Here is a 19469-nt window from a genome sequence, read left to right on the forward strand (position 1 = left end):
CAGGTTGTGGCCCGTAAACAGCTTCTGTTTGTAAATCCAGCTTTCAGGACAAGCCGTTGTGCATATCCTGTATTGAACTCGCGAAGTTTGTGGAAGTTTGTGTTGTCCTCCGTGAAATGTGCAGCGCGCGCGTCATGCATCCACGCACCGGCAGTGTTTTTTTCACGCAGCTGACGTTGTGCAAATCTGGCATTGAAATCGCGAAGACGGTGGATGTTCTCCTCCGTGGATGTGCTGCAGGGAGCCCTGCGCGTGCCTGATTCCCCGCTGACTCAAACACACGTGCATATAACATGCTGTGTGTTAAACGCTCTGCAACGCTGAACAGGCTGAACAGAGCAAGTACCCCAGACCTGCAATCCGGATGAAAATAACAGCGTTTCCTTGGCATCGCGGCAACAACACTCCAGCCTAACTATACCACAACAGCGCCGCGATACAAAATGGCCTCACCCCCCCTTATTTCATATTCCCCGGAGGAGGGGTTTATGTAAATATTGGGCCTGGTGATGTCAGCAAAACCTGGGTGAATGTGTAGTAGTCCCTAGCGGCCGTTTGCTGTAGTCCTTAGAAACTGATTTCTTTAAAAGCAAATATCTCCCTTTGCTTTAAACTTTGAACGTTGTAACTTTGCAGATGTTGTTTATGCTCAAGCAGCAACATTACACGTTAGCTAAAGTTAGAATAGTAAAATCGTGGTTTACCACCCCTTTAAGATTAAAAGATTGTCAACAAGACTGTGCTTTGTTTAGGAAGCGTGTTGATATTTAGATCTTCTGTTTATGATACGTTCTGTACTTTCAGGAGGAAGTGTGCGCGCTTACGGCCTGCCCACAGGAAGTTCACTCTATCCTCAGCTTTGGATGGCTCTAAACGAGACCAGGCTACTTCCATGTCCCACCTGAACCTCATCAGTGAGACTCACCTAGACCACAATGGGGCAGAGCCGGACATGCACACGCCTATGCTTAAACCTACCCCCTATAACACCTCCAACAATGAGCTTGCAGCTTCGCATGGCGAGCTCCATAGCCGGGGATCCAACCACTACAAACACTCAGTAGAGATATTTCCCCTCAAGTCAGCTTGTTCAAACAATCCCTCTGAGGGTTACGATTCCCCGGCGGGACGCGGGGAGTATCGGCGAAGCTATACATCCATCACGACTTCATCCGTCCATCCCCTCCACATGTCCGTCTCATCCTCATCCCCCCATCCATTGCATCACACCGCCTCTGCGGGACGTCTCTCTTCTGCAAGTAAATCGAGCCTGCGAGATCCCCGTCTCTCTCCAGTTTCAGCCGCGTCCATAAGTCCAGTCGGATCCCCAGAGCGGGAGCAAGGAATTGAGCGGCGGGCAGCAGAGTATATGTTGTCCCGCTCCGTAGACCATCTGGAGCGTCCCACCCCGCTTCCCCGACCTGGAGCCCTGCTCTGCTGCACCTCCGAATTGCAAGTCAACCATGGGGAAGAGACGTATCGCAAGGCTCGGCCTACCCTCGTTATTCCCGCCCACTACATGCGACTTCCAGGGACGCACCCTCTCTCGGGCCAGGCGCTGCTTTTGCAGTCGGACGAACAGAGTGAATTGGAAAGCATTCAGGCAGAGCTCAGCGCGTGTCATCAGCCCCAGGGCCAAGTCCCACACCCTTGGGGCAAAGGAGAGCAAGAAGGAAGGTCACAAGGGACGGGGGACAACCAAGACGGAGGAGCAGAGGAGTGGACGCTGCAGACGGCTGCTCTTCCCGCCGATCTCTCCATCCCCAACTCTCTCAGTCAGGCGGGCCTGGATGTAGTGCAGATGAACGGAGAAGATCAGCTTCTGGCCGAAAAGACTTTGATGGAGCTCAGGGGAGGAAAGCCACTCCCCCACCCAAGAGCTTGGTTCGTGTCACTGGATGGCCGCTCCAACGCGCATATCCGCCATTCCTACATCGACTTGCAGAGGGCAGGATGCAACAGCAGTTGTGTCGGAAGCAATGATGCCAGTCTGGACTCTGGGGTTGATATGAGTGACATCACACCGGGGCGGCGTATTCGTGATAAAGTCAGGGTTAAAACTAAAGCTGGGGCTCAGCCCATGGTGCCTATTGGATATATGCCACTAGTATTTGTAGAAGATTCAAATGCTAATGCAGAGAGCAGCGGTAGCCCCACACCAGTCTGCAGCCCAGAAGAACACTCTCTAGGGGGTTCATTGCAGGAAAAAGAGAGGGAGGAGGAAGATGAAGAGACTTTGTCACCCCCGACACCTCCACCTGAGCTTCCTTCCCCACCTCCTCTCCCTGATCCTGTGGCTGAGACAGCAGAGGAGACGGGGACAGATAGCGAGGTTTTTAGGACTGATGAGACTCAAATGCACATGAGCAGCAGCCGGCCAGACAACCTGGTCGTGCCCGATGAAGGAGGTGAAGACGAGAACAAGAAGAGTCCATGGCAAAAAAGAGAGGAGCGACCACTACTGGCCTTTAACCTAAAATGACATGTCTTTTAAAGGGACGGTTCACCCAAAAAGGAAAATTCATTCATTCAAAGCTGTATGACTTAAAACTTAAATGTCTGTTTGTCCATATAGTGAAAACATTTGAAACATTCTTCAAAATATTGTACTTTTTCCTGCGTAACATAAAAAGTCATGTTGGTTTGAAATGTTGGTAGGGTAAGTAAATGCCAGAAGTTTATTTGTATTTGTTTTTTTTTTGTGAACTGTCCCTTTAAGTGCTTCCCCTGTGGTCCCTTGCTGGACTGTTGAATGGAGTTGCCTTATGAGTGCAGGTCTGTGCGTGGTTATTTGCCTGTGGCAATGAAAGCCAAAAAAGCCATAGCACAAATAATTATTGGAGCTGCTCTGCATCACGACGGAACGAGGGAGAACAAACTGAAGTTTCCAAGCAAAAAAACACCAATAAATACCACCAATCTAATGCACAAATGCTATGGCTTTCCAGACATACACTTTCAGCAAACAAATATCGCAAGCCTTGTATTGAAGGTGAAATGTTGTTTAAGCTTTATGAGATGCTGCTGTTTTTGAGCAATATGACATCTAGTGGCAACATGTGTACACTGCAACTATACCACCAAGTGTTTCCCAGTACTTCTTTTTGAACATTTTATGGGATGACCGGTGGAATGTCTTCCACGTCTTAATGGGTTAAAACACATAAAACCACTATAATGGGATCTACAATCTAAATCTCACCCATTTTTTGTTTTATTGGTATCATGCATTCATGAGTAGAATACAGCTGAAGCTTTGTGAAACCAAATAAGTTTACATAATGCAACATTTGTTCCTGTTAATCAGTCATTTTGGCTTTGGTGTGGAGCACAGATTTTCAAATATGCGTTTCTTTTGACTGTAGGATTACAGTAGAACTTTTGCCAACATTGCTAGTAGACTTCAGAGAAGCAGACCCACCTGTAAAAGAAGAAAAAAACACTATGCATTGCTTTAAACTGAAGGATCATGTAGCTTTAGATGCCTCTTTTTTTATTTTAACCTCTGCATTTTAATTTCAATGTATGTTTTTTGTTATAATTATTTTGGTTTGAACTTGCCTTAGCGTGTGAGTGAAGTGGACGGCACATTCAGATGAGGGGCTGAAACACACTCACTCACATAAACAGCCACCAGCTTTTCTTTCCAAATCTGTCAGTTTTTTTCTTAAGTGCCTTTGCTAGTAATCATTTATATCCATCATTAGATTTTCTTTTCAACCATTATCAGTTTCTGTCATATAATTTGTTGTTTTTCACAATTTATTGACATTACTGTCCTTTGACCTCAATGTATGTGTGAAGCGTTTTAATGTTGTATCTGGATGTACAGTGGAGTCCAAAAGTCTGAGACCGCACTAAAGATTTTGACTAAATTAGAACAATAAGTAGTTCACGCATTTACAATTCGATATGGGTCACTAATCGAATATGCAAATGTATTAATGCAATTCGAGTGCTGTGGTCATTGAAGAAAAAAGTGGATACACCAAATGTTTTTTTTATTTTTATACAACTTTACTCAAATTGTTATAGTCACAGTATTTGTCATGGAAATTTTTTTTACAAAACAAATATTGTTTAATCATTTTTACTAGTAGTCTCAGACTGTTGGATCCCAACAGTTGGCTCCCACTGTGTTCAGTGCATTTTATGAATCTGCTCTTTCCTTCTTTTTTGCCTTGTATGTATGTATGTATGTATGTACATATTCATTCACCCAGTTGTTTATGCTCATGTGAGTGTGTGTTGCTCGATATTTCAGTGTGTCTGTTTCAGACATACTATGCGGTGTGTGTATGTACTGATGTAGGACTGAAAGCGATGTATCATTATTTGAAAGCTGTTGAAGGTCTGATATGTTGCCAGGGTAACCACTTGGCAAGAACCCTTGTGTCACTCGGCTCTTCTTCAGCAATCTACTTTGAATGTCTGGACTGGTTGCTTGTATTATAATTCAGGCCTATTATCCCAATAAAGCCAAAAAACCAAATCAACACTAGTTGAACATTATTTTTCAACATATATAATTCTGATGGAATATAATTAAATACAAGAACCATCAAAACATAACGTAATCAAATGGCCCAACAACACCTGTAACAGATCCCAGACTGACTGCACTGGATGATGTTAAATGTATAAATAAAAATGACTTTATGCACCAAAGTGGAAATAAATATATATGTATGTATATATATGTATGTATATATATATATATATATATATATATATATATATATATATATATATATATATATATATATATATATATATATTATATATATATATATATAATGTATATATGTATCTTATGCTCACAAAGGCAGCATTTATGTAATCAAAAATTATTATAAATTAAAATAACTTATTTTAAAATGTAATTTACTCCTGAGTTTTCAGCATCATTACTCCAGTCTTCAGTGTCACATGATCCTTCAGAAATTCTAATATGCTGATTTGGTGCTCAAGAAACATTCATTATTATTATTATTATTATCAATGTTGAAAACAGTTGTGCTGCTTAACATTTTTGTGGAAATGGAGATACTTTTAGCAGGGTTCTTTCATGAATAGAACGTTCAATGAACAGCATTTATTTGCATTTATTAAATGTGTTACATTTATGCATTATTTAAATAGAAATATTTTATAATATTATACATTTCTTCACTTTTTATCAATTTAATGCATACTTGATGAATAAAGGTATCAAGTTCTCTTTTTTTTTTTAATATTACCACAAATGTTTAAATGGTAAAATGTTAAGCGGCAAAAACTGTTTTCAACATTGATAATGAGACTCGATGTTTCTAGAACAGCAAATCAGCATGTTAAAATGATTTTTGAAGGATCATGTGACTGAAGACTGGAGACAGCTGAAAATTCAGCTTTTCTTTCATATATATTTCAATAAATTACATTTTTAAATGTACTAAAATAGGAAACCATTGTTTTAAATTGTTATTATATTTCACAGTATTGCTGGTTTTACTGTATTTTTTCATTAAATAAATGCAGCCTTGGTGAGCATAAGACTATATAATATGTATACAAAATGTATATTCAACTCAGATTGAGTTAAAAAAATATATATTTATGGCGCACACACCATTTTTTAAATGGCATAGCTATTTTAAAACTTATAATTCCATTGGGAACAAATACTACAGTTTTTTCATATTACACATTTTGTCAAATAAAACTGATTTTAGGTTAGGGTAAGCAATAGCCCATTATAATATAATATAATTTTAAAATGATAATGACATTCACTTTTTAATTGTATCAGAGACAACGCACTATAATTCACTTGTCACATTCTTCTATTTTAATACAATTAATGGACCCTAAGTGGTGCATTTTAAATGCATATTGTCACGTTAGCCTGTCCTCGTCTCCATTTACACTCTCATGAGCTGTTAGTGGCAATACTCGGTAGACGGTGCTGTTTTCCGTGGTTTTTATCAAGTAGTTTTGTCGTGAGGATTTGCAGCAGATTCATCCATGATGGCGGAGGACAGCGAGTCCGCGGCCAGCCAGCAGAGCCTGGAGATGGACGACCAGGACACCTGCGGCATCGACGGAGACAACGAGGAGGAAAATGAGCACATGCAAGGGTGAGCACGCGCTGAAGAGATGCTGTTTGCGCGAGGATTAGCCTCGGCAAGCCGACGCCGTTTAACTGCTACAGTGATGTAAACAAACGGCTAGCTTAGCAACCAGGTAACCAGGAGGAGAATTACTGTATTAAACCAGTCTGCTAACACAATAGTTCGTTAATTGTGTAATGGATATATAGCGCTTTGTATAAACGTTTAAAATAGCAAAGATAAATGTCGACATTTACTTTATGCAGCGTTTGAATCAAAGTAGTTAGCTCTAGCTAGTTCGATATTAATGTTGAAGCATTCATTTGAGCTCAGCAGTCAGACAAGTCCTCCAGGCTCTTCTTTACTATATTTCTCAACATATTTGTTAGTCTGTGTGATTTTTAAGTCGCCATTGTTGTTCATATTTACATGATGACAGTGGAAATCATGCGCCTCGTTTCATTAGTGTGTCTTCATCTCTGAACAATACAAACACGCTTGATCCTCTTTATGAGCTGAGCAGCATTGCAGTCGAGCATCTTTGTCAGCTCAAGGACCGATGATGATGATAACGGGTCTGTTGTTGTCAGGCAGACTAACATCCTTTCGGAAGCACCATAAAGTTTGACCTGCTTTGATGAACAGACTAAGACTTGTTTTTGTGTTTTTTTTCCCCTCTGACACTCACCCTCCAGGCTATTGTTATAGCACACATGACACTTTCAACTGGCATGCTTGCCTTTCAAAAGAAACAGTTGTATGCTTTGTTAGTAAGGTATATCTCGCATTTGAAATGTGTTGTTTTGTTAAGGAGTCCTGGGGGTGATCTTGGTGCAAAGAAGAAAAAGAAGAAACAGAAGAGAAAGAAGGAGAAGCCAAGCTCAGGAGGAACCAAGTCTGACTCTGCCTCTGATTCTCAGGAGATCAAGGTTTCTGCTTTGTGTAATGCACTGACTGTATAATGTTGTCAAACGGTTGTTTTGTTAAAAAAACAAAAATCTGATTTCGCTCTATTCCTGTCACAGAACCCTGCCATTCCCATGCAGAAACTGCAGGACATTCAGAGAGCTATGGAGCTCCTGTCCACCTGTCAAGGTCCAGCCAAAAACATAGATGAGGCCACAAAGCACAAGTACCAGTTCTGGGACACTCAACCCGTGCCCAAACTCAGTGAGTCATATATGTGACCTCTGTGTGTGTTTGGTTGCAGAATCTTACATTAATCCTTAAACAGTGCTGTATTCAACAAACATATCAACTAATGGTTTATACAACCTCAGCGTCACAAATTAAAGCACAAGCACAAGATGTCTAGTTACACAATCTTTCAAAAGTTTGGGGTTGATGAGGGTTCTTTTTATGTTTTTGAAAGAAATCTCTTATGCTCACCAAGGCTTTTATTTGATCAAAAATACAGTAAAAACGGTTGTATTGTGAAATAGTATTACAATTTAAAATAACAGTTTTTTTATTTGAATATATTATAAAATGTAATTTTCTAAAATTCCTGTGATGGCAAAGCTGAATTTTCAGCCTCATTACTCCAGTCTTAAGTGTCACATGACCCTTCAGAAATCTCATGCTGATTTTCTGCTCAAGAAACATTTTTTATCAATGTTGAAAACCGTTGTGCTGCTTAATGTTTTTGTAGAAACAGTTATTACTTTGATGAATAGAAAGTTTATACATTTATTTGAAATAGAAATGTTTTGTAATATATCGGATTAATATTTGCTTATTTAAGTAGTTGTAAATGTAAAAAGCTTGATAATGGGAGTGGGGAGTTAAAGGGGTCATGAATTGAGAAATCAACTTTTCATTCAGCCTTTGATATATAAAAGTTCATCGTGATATAAGAATATCCTATACGTTTCGGAGCTGAAAACTTCCTTGTTAGTCAAAGAAAAGCTTTTATTGACACCAGGCCCAGCAAACGCTCGATCTCAGAATATGCCAACCCTTGACGTCTGAGTGTGTTGAAACGCCACCTCAACAAAACAATAATTACACCTGATTCTATAGCCCCGCCCACCGACACGTAGAGCTAAACGGATTGCGCTACTGAGCAATAAACAAGCCGAAGATGGCAAGATATTGCGCTGTGCCTGGTTGTGGAAGAACACAGTCGCTGCATAAGCTTCCTTCGGATTCTAATATTAGGAATGTGTGGTTGAACTTTATTTTTAATGTGCGTTTGTTCCTTCATTTCACCACGGATTCGTTTGTAAACAAGAAACTGGCTTTGCAGACATGATGAGATTACATGAATGAATGAAGCAACACACTAATGTGAGTAAAACGTTTTTTTTTTAATATGTGACAGTATTGCATTGTTACAGATCGTTTGATATCTATTGATTATGTGTACGTAACTTGAACATAACTTGGCACGCTGTCACAGGGCTCACAAAGGCCAACGTACCAGGGCTATGTGTTTTCCAGACGGGCTACCAAAACGTATCGCCGGCCTGGCAACGGGCTTAAATTGTGAAATAACATTTCTTTCTTGATGTGCGTTGTTCACTCTCTTGACTTGATATTTGAAGGAAAAATACAATTGCGGAAGTTTTGATCATGCTTTGATTTGTTTTGATCATGTTTTGACTCTGTAGTGAGGCGCGTGTGTTAGTGATGCACAGTTTGCGGTTATATCCACAGACCGGGCGGGCCAAGTAATAAAAAAATAACATTCTAATTAATCGCGGGTGGATGAGAGATAAATCATTGTGTTTGTTTGATAAAGACATTTTGCGAGCCCTGTGGGACGAATAATTCCGGTTGCCGTTTCCCACACGCTTTCAAAACAATTCCTCACATGTACTCATGGGGGAGCAGAAGCTCATTATATTATGCAAAGCTTATCCAATCATAGCAGTGGGCATTTACTTCCAAGTCTTCAGTGCGGCACGCCCCTTAAAAACCGAGCGTTCCATGAGAGAGGATAAGTTGACCTCAGACAACAGTATAAAAAAATTAAACAGCCAGTTCATGACTCCTTTAAATTGATTGATTAATTAATTCATATAAAATAAAAAATAATCAAACAAAGACTTGCACTGGCACAAAAATTTAAAAAAATGTACTCGCATCTGACAGAGATCAAAAATCCGCACGGGATCCGATTTTTCCTCATCCGTTCTGAGCCAACTCCAAATGTGGTTTTAAATCATATACATAACAGATATCTGGACATCTGACCTACTTCTAAACGCATCCAATTCCCATTGGAATTCCAAGCCACCACAAGACAAGGGCGACAAGTTTGCCCACAAAGATTTTTAACCCCTTTATAATGCCGTATTATGAAGCAGACGTGCCTGTATGCAATAATACTCACAGCTTTTTTTTTTTACTGAGGTGGAAATTCTATAGTTTAGAAACTCTCTCTCCCTTGTTAATTCCATTGAATTAATTCAAATAAATAAAATCTTACAGCGCTACTAAAATAACAACTGAAAATTCCCCTTATTTTCTGGTCTGTATCCATTCAGTCATATTTTGCACTGCAAACATCCATGACAGCTTTTAATGTATTCATGCTGGCAAATAATCATGGCCACCTGAATTATAAAATCATTTTAGTATGGCCATTCAGAACCCAAGGGTCAACTTTGTTGCATCAACAGAATAATTTTGGGCGGGGATTAATGTAAACCCAGATATCGAATACCAATCGTGTCTAAAGTGAATGGTACAGGCGGGACAAAAAATCGGATTTGGTCAAAAGATCAGATCTGTGCATTAAGACTTAAAGAGCTCCCTCTGTTTTTTGCAGATGAGGTGGTGACTACTCATGGACCAATTGAGCCAGATAAAGAAAATATCAGACAAGAGCCATATTCCCTTCCACAAGGCTTTATGTGGGACACTCTGGACCTTAGCAATGCTGAAGTGGTACGTGCATGTGTAAAATGACTGACTGAATGTTTTGCTATTTATTGAGATATATATATTAGTCCTATGCATACAAAATCATAATATTTTCTCTTTTCTGCCTCGTAGCTGAAGGAATTATACACTTTGCTGAATGAAAATTATGTTGAGGATGATGACAACATGTTTAGATTTGACTATTCTCCTAACTTTCTGAAATGGTAAGTGATCGTTTGATGGTTTGCATTATATTCTGCCCATCTGAGAAGATGCCTTTAAAGTAGCGCGTTGCATGCAAGTTTAATTTTGGTCTCTTTCAATGTAAGGGCGTTACGTCCACCGGGCTGGCTGCCCCATTGGCACTGTGGTGTCAGGGTCTCATCCAATAAGAAGCTGGTTGGGTTCATCAGTGCCATTCCTGCAGACATCCACATCTATGACACGTGAGTATGAGACCACATCACATCAATGTCTGTGCCAAAGCAACTTTGTAAATTCTGAGAGTTTTTCATAGTTCCAACCCTCACTATAGCACTAATTCTCTTTGCATCCAAAGGTTGAAAAGGATGGTGGAGATTAACTTCCTGTGTGTGCATAAAAAATTGCGCTCGAAGCGCGTCGCTCCTGTACTAATCCGAGAGATCACGCGGCGGGTCAATTTAGAGGGAATTTTCCAAGCCGTGTACACTGCTGGTGTGGTCCTGCCCAAACCTGTTTCTACATGCAGGTACCAAATTCAGCTGGATTGCTGCAGCACTAAATCATTACTCTCATTTGAGTTATTAGAAGCACTTCTGTGAGATTGAACCTGTTTGTATTTGTGTCTTTACAGATACTGGCATCGCTCTCTAAACCCCAGGAAGCTTGTGGAGGTTAAGTTTTCCCACCTCAGCAGAAACATGACACTACAACGGACAATGAAGCTCTACAGATTACCTGATGTAAACATTTTTGTCATTTCAAATAAGAATCATGGCCTTTATTCAAGAAGAACACTCTTAATGGAAAGTGCATCTAGAAATTAGTTGTTGTTCCAAGCCTATATGCCCCCCCACCCCCCGTCCCTTTAAATGTTATTCTCTGATTTCGTTCTGTATTTTTCTTTAGAGCACTCGTACCCCTGGTTTGAGGTCGATGGGAGAGGGGGATGTGAAGCAGGTGACAGCATTGCTGCAGAAATACCTGAGCCGGTTCCACCTGCGCCCTGTCTTGGGGGAAGAGGAGGTGAAGCACTGGTTCCTACCGCAGGAGAACATCATTGACACTTTTGTAGTCGAGGTACCTGCTGGAACATTCATCTCTATGTGCAGTTCACAATTTACTTCTCTGCTTTAACTTCTTATTCTTTTACCCACTCGCATAACTCTGCTTCCTTCAAAGGGCTCTGATGGGATGCTAACGGACTTCATCAGTTTCTACACCCTGCCATCTACAGTGATGCATCATCCGCTGCACAAAAGTCTGAAGGCCGCTTATTCCTTTTACAATGTCCATACAGAGACGCCGCTCATAGACCTGATGAATGATGCTCTTATCCTAGCCAAACTGGTATGATCACAACACGACAACGAATCAGAACACAAATGAGTTTGTAAACCCAAGAAAAAGATTGTTTTACTGAGAAGTTATTTGATTGTGTTCTTAATGGATGATTACTAATGACTTGCTGTTCAATTGTGTCTTCGTATATTCTAATTCATATTCCCTTTGTTTTTCCGGGATGTTTTGGGGCGACAGAAAGGTTTTGATGTTTTTAATGCGCTGGATCTAATGGACAATAAGACTTTCTTGGAAAAGCTCAAGTTTGGGATTGGTGATGGTAACCTGCAGTATTACCTGTACAACTGGAAATGCCCTCCCATGGACCCAGAGAAAGTAAGATTCATTCATATAAAATGTTATTATTATTATCTTTTAAAGGAGTCATGACATATTTTTTTTATTTATTATTTGAATATGTTCCTTAAGGTTCACTTATAATAAATGAATATTATTTTTTTATAAATAAAAATAAATAAATAATAAATAAAAAAATTCCAAATAATAAAAAATTCTTTTTAACCTTCATTCTGACCCTCTGTCTGAAATGATCTCTTTTTAATAGGCGGCTCCTTTAAGGCTTGTCAGTAAACGGCCACTGTTATGATTGGAACAGTATGAACGGACACTCACTATTGCCCGAGAATAAGGGTTTTGAAAACATTACATATATAAAATTGTCATTTACAAACAGTTTTATAAAAATCATTTACTTGCGGTTTGAGTTGCAGCTGTTGTCAGATTTAACACCGTTGGCTGCTTCATCATTCAACAAAAGTATTTTTGCAAACTCTCTATTACGCTGTGCCTTACAAAACAAAATGCTCCGAACAAACCTATAATCCGCTGATCCGGGACGTCATTAAAATAAACCATCCACTTGTTTCTGACGCTGCAATCCTGCTGATCCGACATTTGTCATGTAGTCAGAAACTGAACGTTTACTGTATCTAGTGTAGATGGCGTCAGAGATTATTGTAATGGGTTCTATTTGCTTTTGACCAAGCGGCAACCTCCCGCAGTTTCTCTTGAAGCCAATACGGAAGTGACATAAACTGCAGTTCATCGACTGGCTCCAGAAGGGAGCAGAATCTCATTGAGCGCCATGTTAAAATGGCCAACTTTACAGCAGATTAAAACATGTTTACAACCTGGTACAAATTGTGGTTTTGGTCTATACAGCTAATTTTGCCCTTCATGACAACTGTGAGGGGGGTGAATTTTTTTTTTAACTCATTTGTTTACATTATATAAAGCATTAAAATTCTGCATAATTAAGGGCGTGGCCTCTTTGAGTGACAGGTGGATAGCCATTTATCTGCTAGTCATCGCGTCACTTCAGCTCCGCCCACGTCCCGCCTTTTTGCCCATTTTCTATTATCCGGGAGTGACGCCCGCTTCAAAACTGCTCATCGGAATCCTATGGGTGACGTCACGGACACGACGTCCATATTTTTTTTCAGTTTATTCTTTTGACGTGACGCTCACATCCAGTGTAGGCAAATGTTAGCCGTGACTGAACGCCAGTGGGCGGGGCCTACAGTGCGATGTTGTATAAATATTAATTGATGTCTTGCTCTGGAAGGCAGTCATATGCAAATATATTTGCGCCAGATCCCATTATATCAAAACATGCCGTTTTTGGAGTGTGATTAAATAAACTTGCAGCATGTTTTAATATGATACAGAGACCTCTTATGTTAAAAGATCAAGACAAATTTAAATGTCATGACGCTTTTAAATCCCAGCTTTGATGATTCTTAACCCTTTCCCCCACTAAATAAGAGTGTGTGTGTGTGTATAGATAGATAGATAGATAGATAGATAGATAGATAGATAGATAGATAGATAGATAGATAGATAGATAGATAGATAGATAGATAGATAGATAGATAGATAGATAGATAGATAGATAGATAGATAGATAGATAGATAGATAGATAGATAGATAAGATAAGTTTGTCTTTTTAGCACTATTTTAAACTTTTCATGGGTTAAATTATATTTGCTTGCATTCATTAATATTCACTTGTGTGTGCTTATATCATTACAAATATTAGGATGTAAGTTATTAACTTTTTAAAACTTCACATTTGAAGAAATCTAGTGTTTGATCAAAATGCAAAATCTAAAAATAAGTAAGAAGTTATGATCTGCAATACATCTTTGAGCAACCTGACTTGATACATGTATATTTATTAAAGAGCCATACAAGCACCTAGTGGGTAAACCATGGCTTTACAAATGAAAATTATTATTTTTCCAGTCACAAAATTACTCTAATTTACCTCTTTGCATTGGAATTCTCTCTTTTAACCTAGATTACTGCACTAATTGTAATATAAATAATAAAAAATATTTTAAGTGGTCATTGATGGACCATAATTATTGCACAAATAGTAGGCCTATTTAGTATCAAAAGATATCCTCAAAATATTCAATAAATATTATTAAACTAAAATATAGAACATTTATTTAATTGAAAAATAGTTAAGGTGTGGTCACATTTGACAACCATTGAGTGTGACCAATTAGTAGCCTAAGCAATGAGGGCTAAATACAAGAAAAACATTAACATTAATGTTAACAATGTTGCATCTCCATCACTCTCCATAATAAAATGATCCTGTAAATATTGTTGACGTAATAAAAAATTGCAGAAAATACCTGTATAGTAAAACTGTTGTGTATCCGCTTAAGCCATTCAAATGCATTGACAGAGCGCTGGTTTGTTTTGAAGCTCCGTGAACCACGTGACCGCGCGCTGCCGGGACATGAGAGCATGTCGCAACTCTGTTTTTCAACGCCTCTGGCTTTAACTGTTATGCCACATTAGCGCCAAAACGCTATTTATTGTTTGAATTTCATATTCAATTTTAAAAGCTTAGACTTTCATATCAAAAGCAGGTTTGGCAGTTTGGCGTGAGATTTAAATGTGTGGCGGCTGGTGTTGATTCTGTGGCGCACCGCCACAAATTAGTCTATGTGTGGGAAACACTGTATATATATATATATATATATATATATATATATATATATATAGGGTGGGCCGTTATCGGCGTTAACGACGTGCTGCGTTAACGTGAGACTCTTATCGGGCGATAAAAAAAATATCGCCGTTAATCTATTCTCAAAGTTGGGTTGGGAGCTGGGTCTATACTACGCAAGCTATGATGACTTTCACCTTGATATTTTAGTGCGGATGTACACCTAGCCGAACTGCACTATAGGGGGCGAGAGAACGAGTCTTCGAACCTGTGTGTATGCCTACTAGTGTTGTCAAAAATATCCATATTTCGCTATGTATCGATACTGAAATATCTGAAACGATACAATACTCATTTTCTACAGTATCGATATCAGCTGCGCTTTCCTCTCCTCTCCTCTCCTCTCCGACCGACAGCGAGTTGACACGCACCCGCCTCCTCTCATTCAGTCCGTTTAATCCTCTGAACATTGCGAACGGGTGTTCTGCTGGACTTTTGTCAGTATTGGTGTGACCTGTCTGAATTTCGCACGGGGTTGCACATAACGTTAATTCCCACAGATTTCGCGCTCGCATCTGAAGCGCACACACACATACCGTAATAAAGCCGCCTCTGACATACAAGTGGAAAAATGAGCTCCTTTTTCCAGCTTATTAATGCTCAAATACACTCAAAAATGTCTCAATGCCCATATTGGTGAGTTTTAATGTAAACACAGTCGTAACAAACTCACAGGAACAGTGGGATCCATGTGTGCGTCAGTTCTTAAAGGGACAGAAGTTATTTATTATTCAAACTACAAAAAGACAAACGATCACTTACGAGCACACATATTCTGAATGCCTTCGGCAGAATTCAAATGAGCCATTTTAATCTAGAGTAATTTTGGAATTAATTCTAAACAAATTAATCTATGCCCACCACTAATAAATATATGTGTATGTATGTATGTATATATATACACACACACACATATATATATATATATATATATAAAAAATTACACACACAAACTACCTTGTGGTTTGGAGGGTAATGCTCCATCAGCATTTTGCCATGTTTAGAGATAAAATAAGCCATATAAATGTTGAGAATACATGATGATAGTTAGTCATCAGTAACATTATTGGAGTGTGTTTTAATTATTTTCCCCATCCTCCCCAGGTTGGCCTTGTTTTACAGTAACTGGCTGCTTCGAGTTGGATGCCGACTGATTCAGAGGTCCATCTCGAATATTCGGACTTGGACGTAGTCTATATAAAGAGGAAAAACTGACATCCATTCAAAGTGAATGAGTTATGTTGTGCAGCTCTCTTAGGTCTTGTTCCAGTTATTGAGGGGTCTCCCCTCCTTTCTCTTTGTCTTTGACTCTCTTTCTGAGAATGTGAGAAACATTTATCAAGGTCAAACACATCCGCAAGCTGTATACACACACACACACACACACAAATACACGTAGTGTTTTTTGTTTTTTTCCTTAACATGCAATCCTCTCGCAGAACATGTTTAATCCCATGGTTTTTGTCTTTTTGTTCATTTGTTTTGTATTATGAAGGAGTGTTGATACATTTGTGTGAATTAGCAAGCTGTACATTTAATGCCAGATATTTATTATGTGTTGTGAGGTTTACAACGGAACAGGAACCGGGGTCGAAATCCAAAGTCTTTTCTATGGAGCTGCCTTTGAAGTCATATACTGTTCGGAGTTCCTGCTGTCTGGGCGAGGGGAGGGAGTGAGCGTAAATGGTTACACATGTGGAAGAATGTATTGCATTTCGAAGCACAACATTACTCTGTTTATAAAACGGCCAGTTTGCTCTGAGGTGCATTTTTAAGAATGTTTTATTTAGGTTTTGTCTGTCCAAAAGAAACATTTAGAATTTTCAATGTGAATTCATTTACACATTTTGTTTCATGAAGGCATGATTGTCACACCTGAAGTAGCTTATTTTTCCCGCCCGTTTCTGTTCTATACCATCTAGTGTTTTTAAATTATAATTTTACTAAAACAATTCTGATATTTAGAATTGTATTTAAGATACACGTTCCATTTTTATTTTTATTTTATTTTTTTGTATCGGCCAGTATTCTTTGTAGTGAAACCATAACCTCGTTCAAATGGTGCATTCGCGATCAGACCCTGGTAATTTTGACATACTTAAGCACAAAGACAGGAAAGCTTGCTCGCTGTTCATTTACAATCACTGGTGGGACTCAATGAAATGTGAACAACGTTATTATATAGCAGAAGCTTATTTTGTGTTACTTCAGCTTATCTTGTCATGGTTTGCTTTAATGTATTTGAATCTACAATATGCTTTTAAATAAGCGCACGTCCAGACATGCTGAAAAAGAAAGGTACTTATCTCAATTTACCCAGTGGTTTGGTTACATCCAGGGCACTTTTGCGTATGTTTTTTTTTTCTTTTTTCTTCTTCTTAAGGCTTGCCGTATGAATTGAAATGAGCATGACAATTGCTTTCCCCCTCAATCTGTATGGTTTAAGAACTTATGGGTTATGGCGAGAACACCCGAAGTACTTGCCTTATTTCAGAGAGGTTGTTTTGTTTTTTATGTCAAATTGTGTAGTTTTCAATGATCGGTTTTCTCTTTCTGAAGACAGTATTTTTATTGAATTCCATTGCAGGTTGGAACTGATGGGAATACGTACCAGCACCATGTCAAACATGACAGTCCACCCAAATAACTAATTGTCAAAAATATACATCAAGGTATACCAGCATGGATATTTGACTGAATAAAAGCATCCAAAAACAATCCACTTGGGTCTTTTCCCTCACCATAACCATCACGCAAACTTTTCTAAATAACTAAACATTTAACATGTGTCCAAACAACCTAAATAGTAACCTGCATTCATGGAATACAGGCAAAATACTTCATTAGCACTTTTGCTTTCCCTTCTTCTTCGGTTTTCTAATTTTTGACGGATTCGGTATGATTTTCTTCACTTTCAGAGGTTGGAGGATTATAGGAGAGGCGTCACTGGCTTCATCCGACACATCTTCTCTTTTCCTTTTTTGTCCCTTTCCTGTATCTGTGTGCTTATCTTCGGCTCTAGCTGTTGGTGTCGGCATCCAAGGAATCCAAGCAACATTGAGCGGCGGAACCACGGGAGTGATCGCGCGGACAACATCCTCGAACGCCTCGGCACCGCGTTTGAATCCCAGCGCCAGGACGCACTTGAGACCCAGCAGCCCCGAGAGACTGTCGCTCAGATCGGGCACCTGACAAGCGGGCACCGACCTTGTACTACTCAGCGGGATTAAATGCCAAGTCATGTGTGCTGGCCTGACCGAATCACACACGAGCACCAAACTCAATTCATTCCTCTCCAAACCCTTGGTGACCTCGTTGATTCCGATAGCCAGCTGTTTCCTCACGGCTGGGTTGGTCCAGGACGGTGATGTGGGTTTAGAGAGGGTTTGTACGCTCTCTGCGGGTTCAGGAGCTAGTTTTGGATCCTCTGTGGGATTGGATGTCTTTTTTCTTGATATCCTTCTGCTTCCCCACTCGCGAAACCTATTGACACGTTGTTTCTGAAGCCCAAGAGCGGATATTTTGCATTTCAGCGTGTTCAGTATGACACTCTTGTCCCCCTTTTCCCCCAGTGCTGACCAGCTTGGTTTGTATGGGCTACTCAGAGATACTTTCACTGGTAATGGCTTCTTTTTTTCTTTCTTCATTGCCACTTTCGCTGGGGTGGTAGACATTCTTTCTGGAAACCTGAGCTTTTAAGCAAAGGTCAGCATCAATAATCAAACTCAATGAGGCCGCCACAAACAAAAATATTTTTATATAGTATTTATATGGATCAAGACACATAATTATCATGAGTTATACAAACCTAATAAAACAGCCTGAAATCAAGGTTTCACTTCCACAGCGTGCGCGCAGACATGTTGTTTTTACAGGTCTTCTTCTGTGGTCACACAATAAATAGTTCAACGTTCACACTGCCATCTAGCGACTGCCGGCTGGATATCACCGTCAGGCCTTTTTGTCATATACTACGATTTACTCATATAACTTCTCACCTCATATATATTTTATATGAAACAAAAGTAAGTACTTTATATTAATTATTAACTTAACTTGCGCCCCTATTTTTGAGAATTTTCTGAAAACAACATACCCAAATAAAAATGTCTGCAGCTCTTAAACCCTATGGTCTATGTTCATAAATGGTCTTATTTTAAACTAGACACTTGACATTTTGTTTCATAATAACTCGAAGTAGTATAGGAACAGAGTAAAACAAGGTAAAATATACATGTAAGTGACTCACGTTTTTTTGTATTGAAATTCAATTAGGGAAAAATGGATGAGACTTTAATGTTAAAGGCCTGAAAATAACCTAAATATAAAACTGAATGTCTCTGATCATGTTTTGATTCCAATTTGAGGATGATACTCTCAAAAATGTAGCTTCTGTAGGGTTTATGTCAAGAAAAGTCTAGGCATCCTTTGAAAAAGGCCATTTATTTCAGAACATTTGTAATTGTAAGAGTAGTTTTCCATTCAAATAAATCTGCAATAAACTGCTAATTATAATGGAGTTACTGAAAAGCTAAAGCAACTATTTACAGAATTTATAAAGTCAAAAAACTAATTTAGTTGATAAGGCTGTCTGTCGTACAGTCTGCGAGGAGCTACGCTAAAGTGTGTGCGTAAACTGACAGACACGCACCAGTGTGAATAGAAACATCAGCACTATTCACCAACAAGTATATGCCTCTGCAGGATAGTAATACGAGTTAGATCAGGGGGCAAGGCCATAACAGAGGGGCGTTTTCCACTGCATTACCTAATTTGCCCACGTCACAGTGTGGGTAGGGTTTAGGGGTGGGATCGGGTGAAGGGGATCATTTTCATTGCGTGATGTATAAACGCATCAGTTTGAAAATTTAGAAACATCCCACTTTTGTTCCGCAGAGACCTCATACTCTTCACCAAT

The 19469-nt window shown here is 39.3% G+C and overlaps 3 protein-coding genes across 5 annotated transcripts in view; 2 read left to right on the forward strand and 1 right to left on the reverse strand.

Moving 5' to 3' along the window:
- The window catches only part of fam171a1 (family with sequence similarity 171 member A1), a 39947-nt gene extending 35466 nt beyond the window's left edge, over positions 1–4481 (forward strand). For both annotated transcript variants that reach the window (XM_079837928.1, XM_079837929.1), the window contains exon 8: positions 805–4481. In XM_079837928.1, the coding sequence (XP_079694054.1) occupies positions 805–2482 (1678 nt within the window). In that variant the 3' untranslated portion in view covers positions 2483–4481. The remainder of the gene's footprint in view (positions 1–804) is intronic.
- A 1465-nt stretch (positions 4482–5946) lies between these two features.
- Positions 5947–17269, forward strand: nmt2 (N-myristoyltransferase 2). The gene is made up of 12 exons (XM_079837313.1): positions 5947–6119; positions 6904–7021; positions 7118–7262; positions 9868–9986; positions 10095–10186; positions 10292–10408; positions 10522–10692; positions 10798–10906; positions 11073–11243; positions 11346–11513; positions 11703–11840; positions 15656–17269. Exons 1-12 carry the CDS (start codon positions 6007–6009, stop codon positions 15674–15676), a joined length of 1482 nt encoding a protein of 493 aa, XP_079693439.1. The 5' UTR covers positions 5947–6006; the 3' UTR covers positions 15677–17269.
- rpp38 (ribonuclease P/MRP 38 subunit) lies at positions 17105–18453 on the reverse strand. Of its 2 annotated transcripts, none has more exons than XM_079837315.1 (2): positions 18360–18436; positions 17105–18238 (listed from the first exon to the last, which is right to left on the reverse strand). In XM_079837315.1, exon 2 carries the CDS (start codon positions 18223–18225, stop codon positions 17395–17397), a length of 831 nt encoding a protein of 276 aa, XP_079693441.1. In that variant the 5' UTR covers positions 18226–18238; positions 18360–18436; the 3' UTR covers positions 17105–17394. The 2 variants fall into 2 exon arrangements, with proteins under 2 accessions (XP_079693441.1, XP_079693440.1); XM_079837314.1 differs by having other exon boundaries at positions 17260–18243; positions 18360–18453.
- Between the last annotated feature and the right edge of the window lie 1016 nt (positions 18454–19469).

This window comes from Gobio gobio, assembly GCF_949357685.1.
Source record: "Gobio gobio genome assembly, chromosome: 15".
NCBI lineage: Eukaryota > Metazoa > Chordata > Actinopteri > Cypriniformes > Gobionidae > Gobio > Gobio gobio.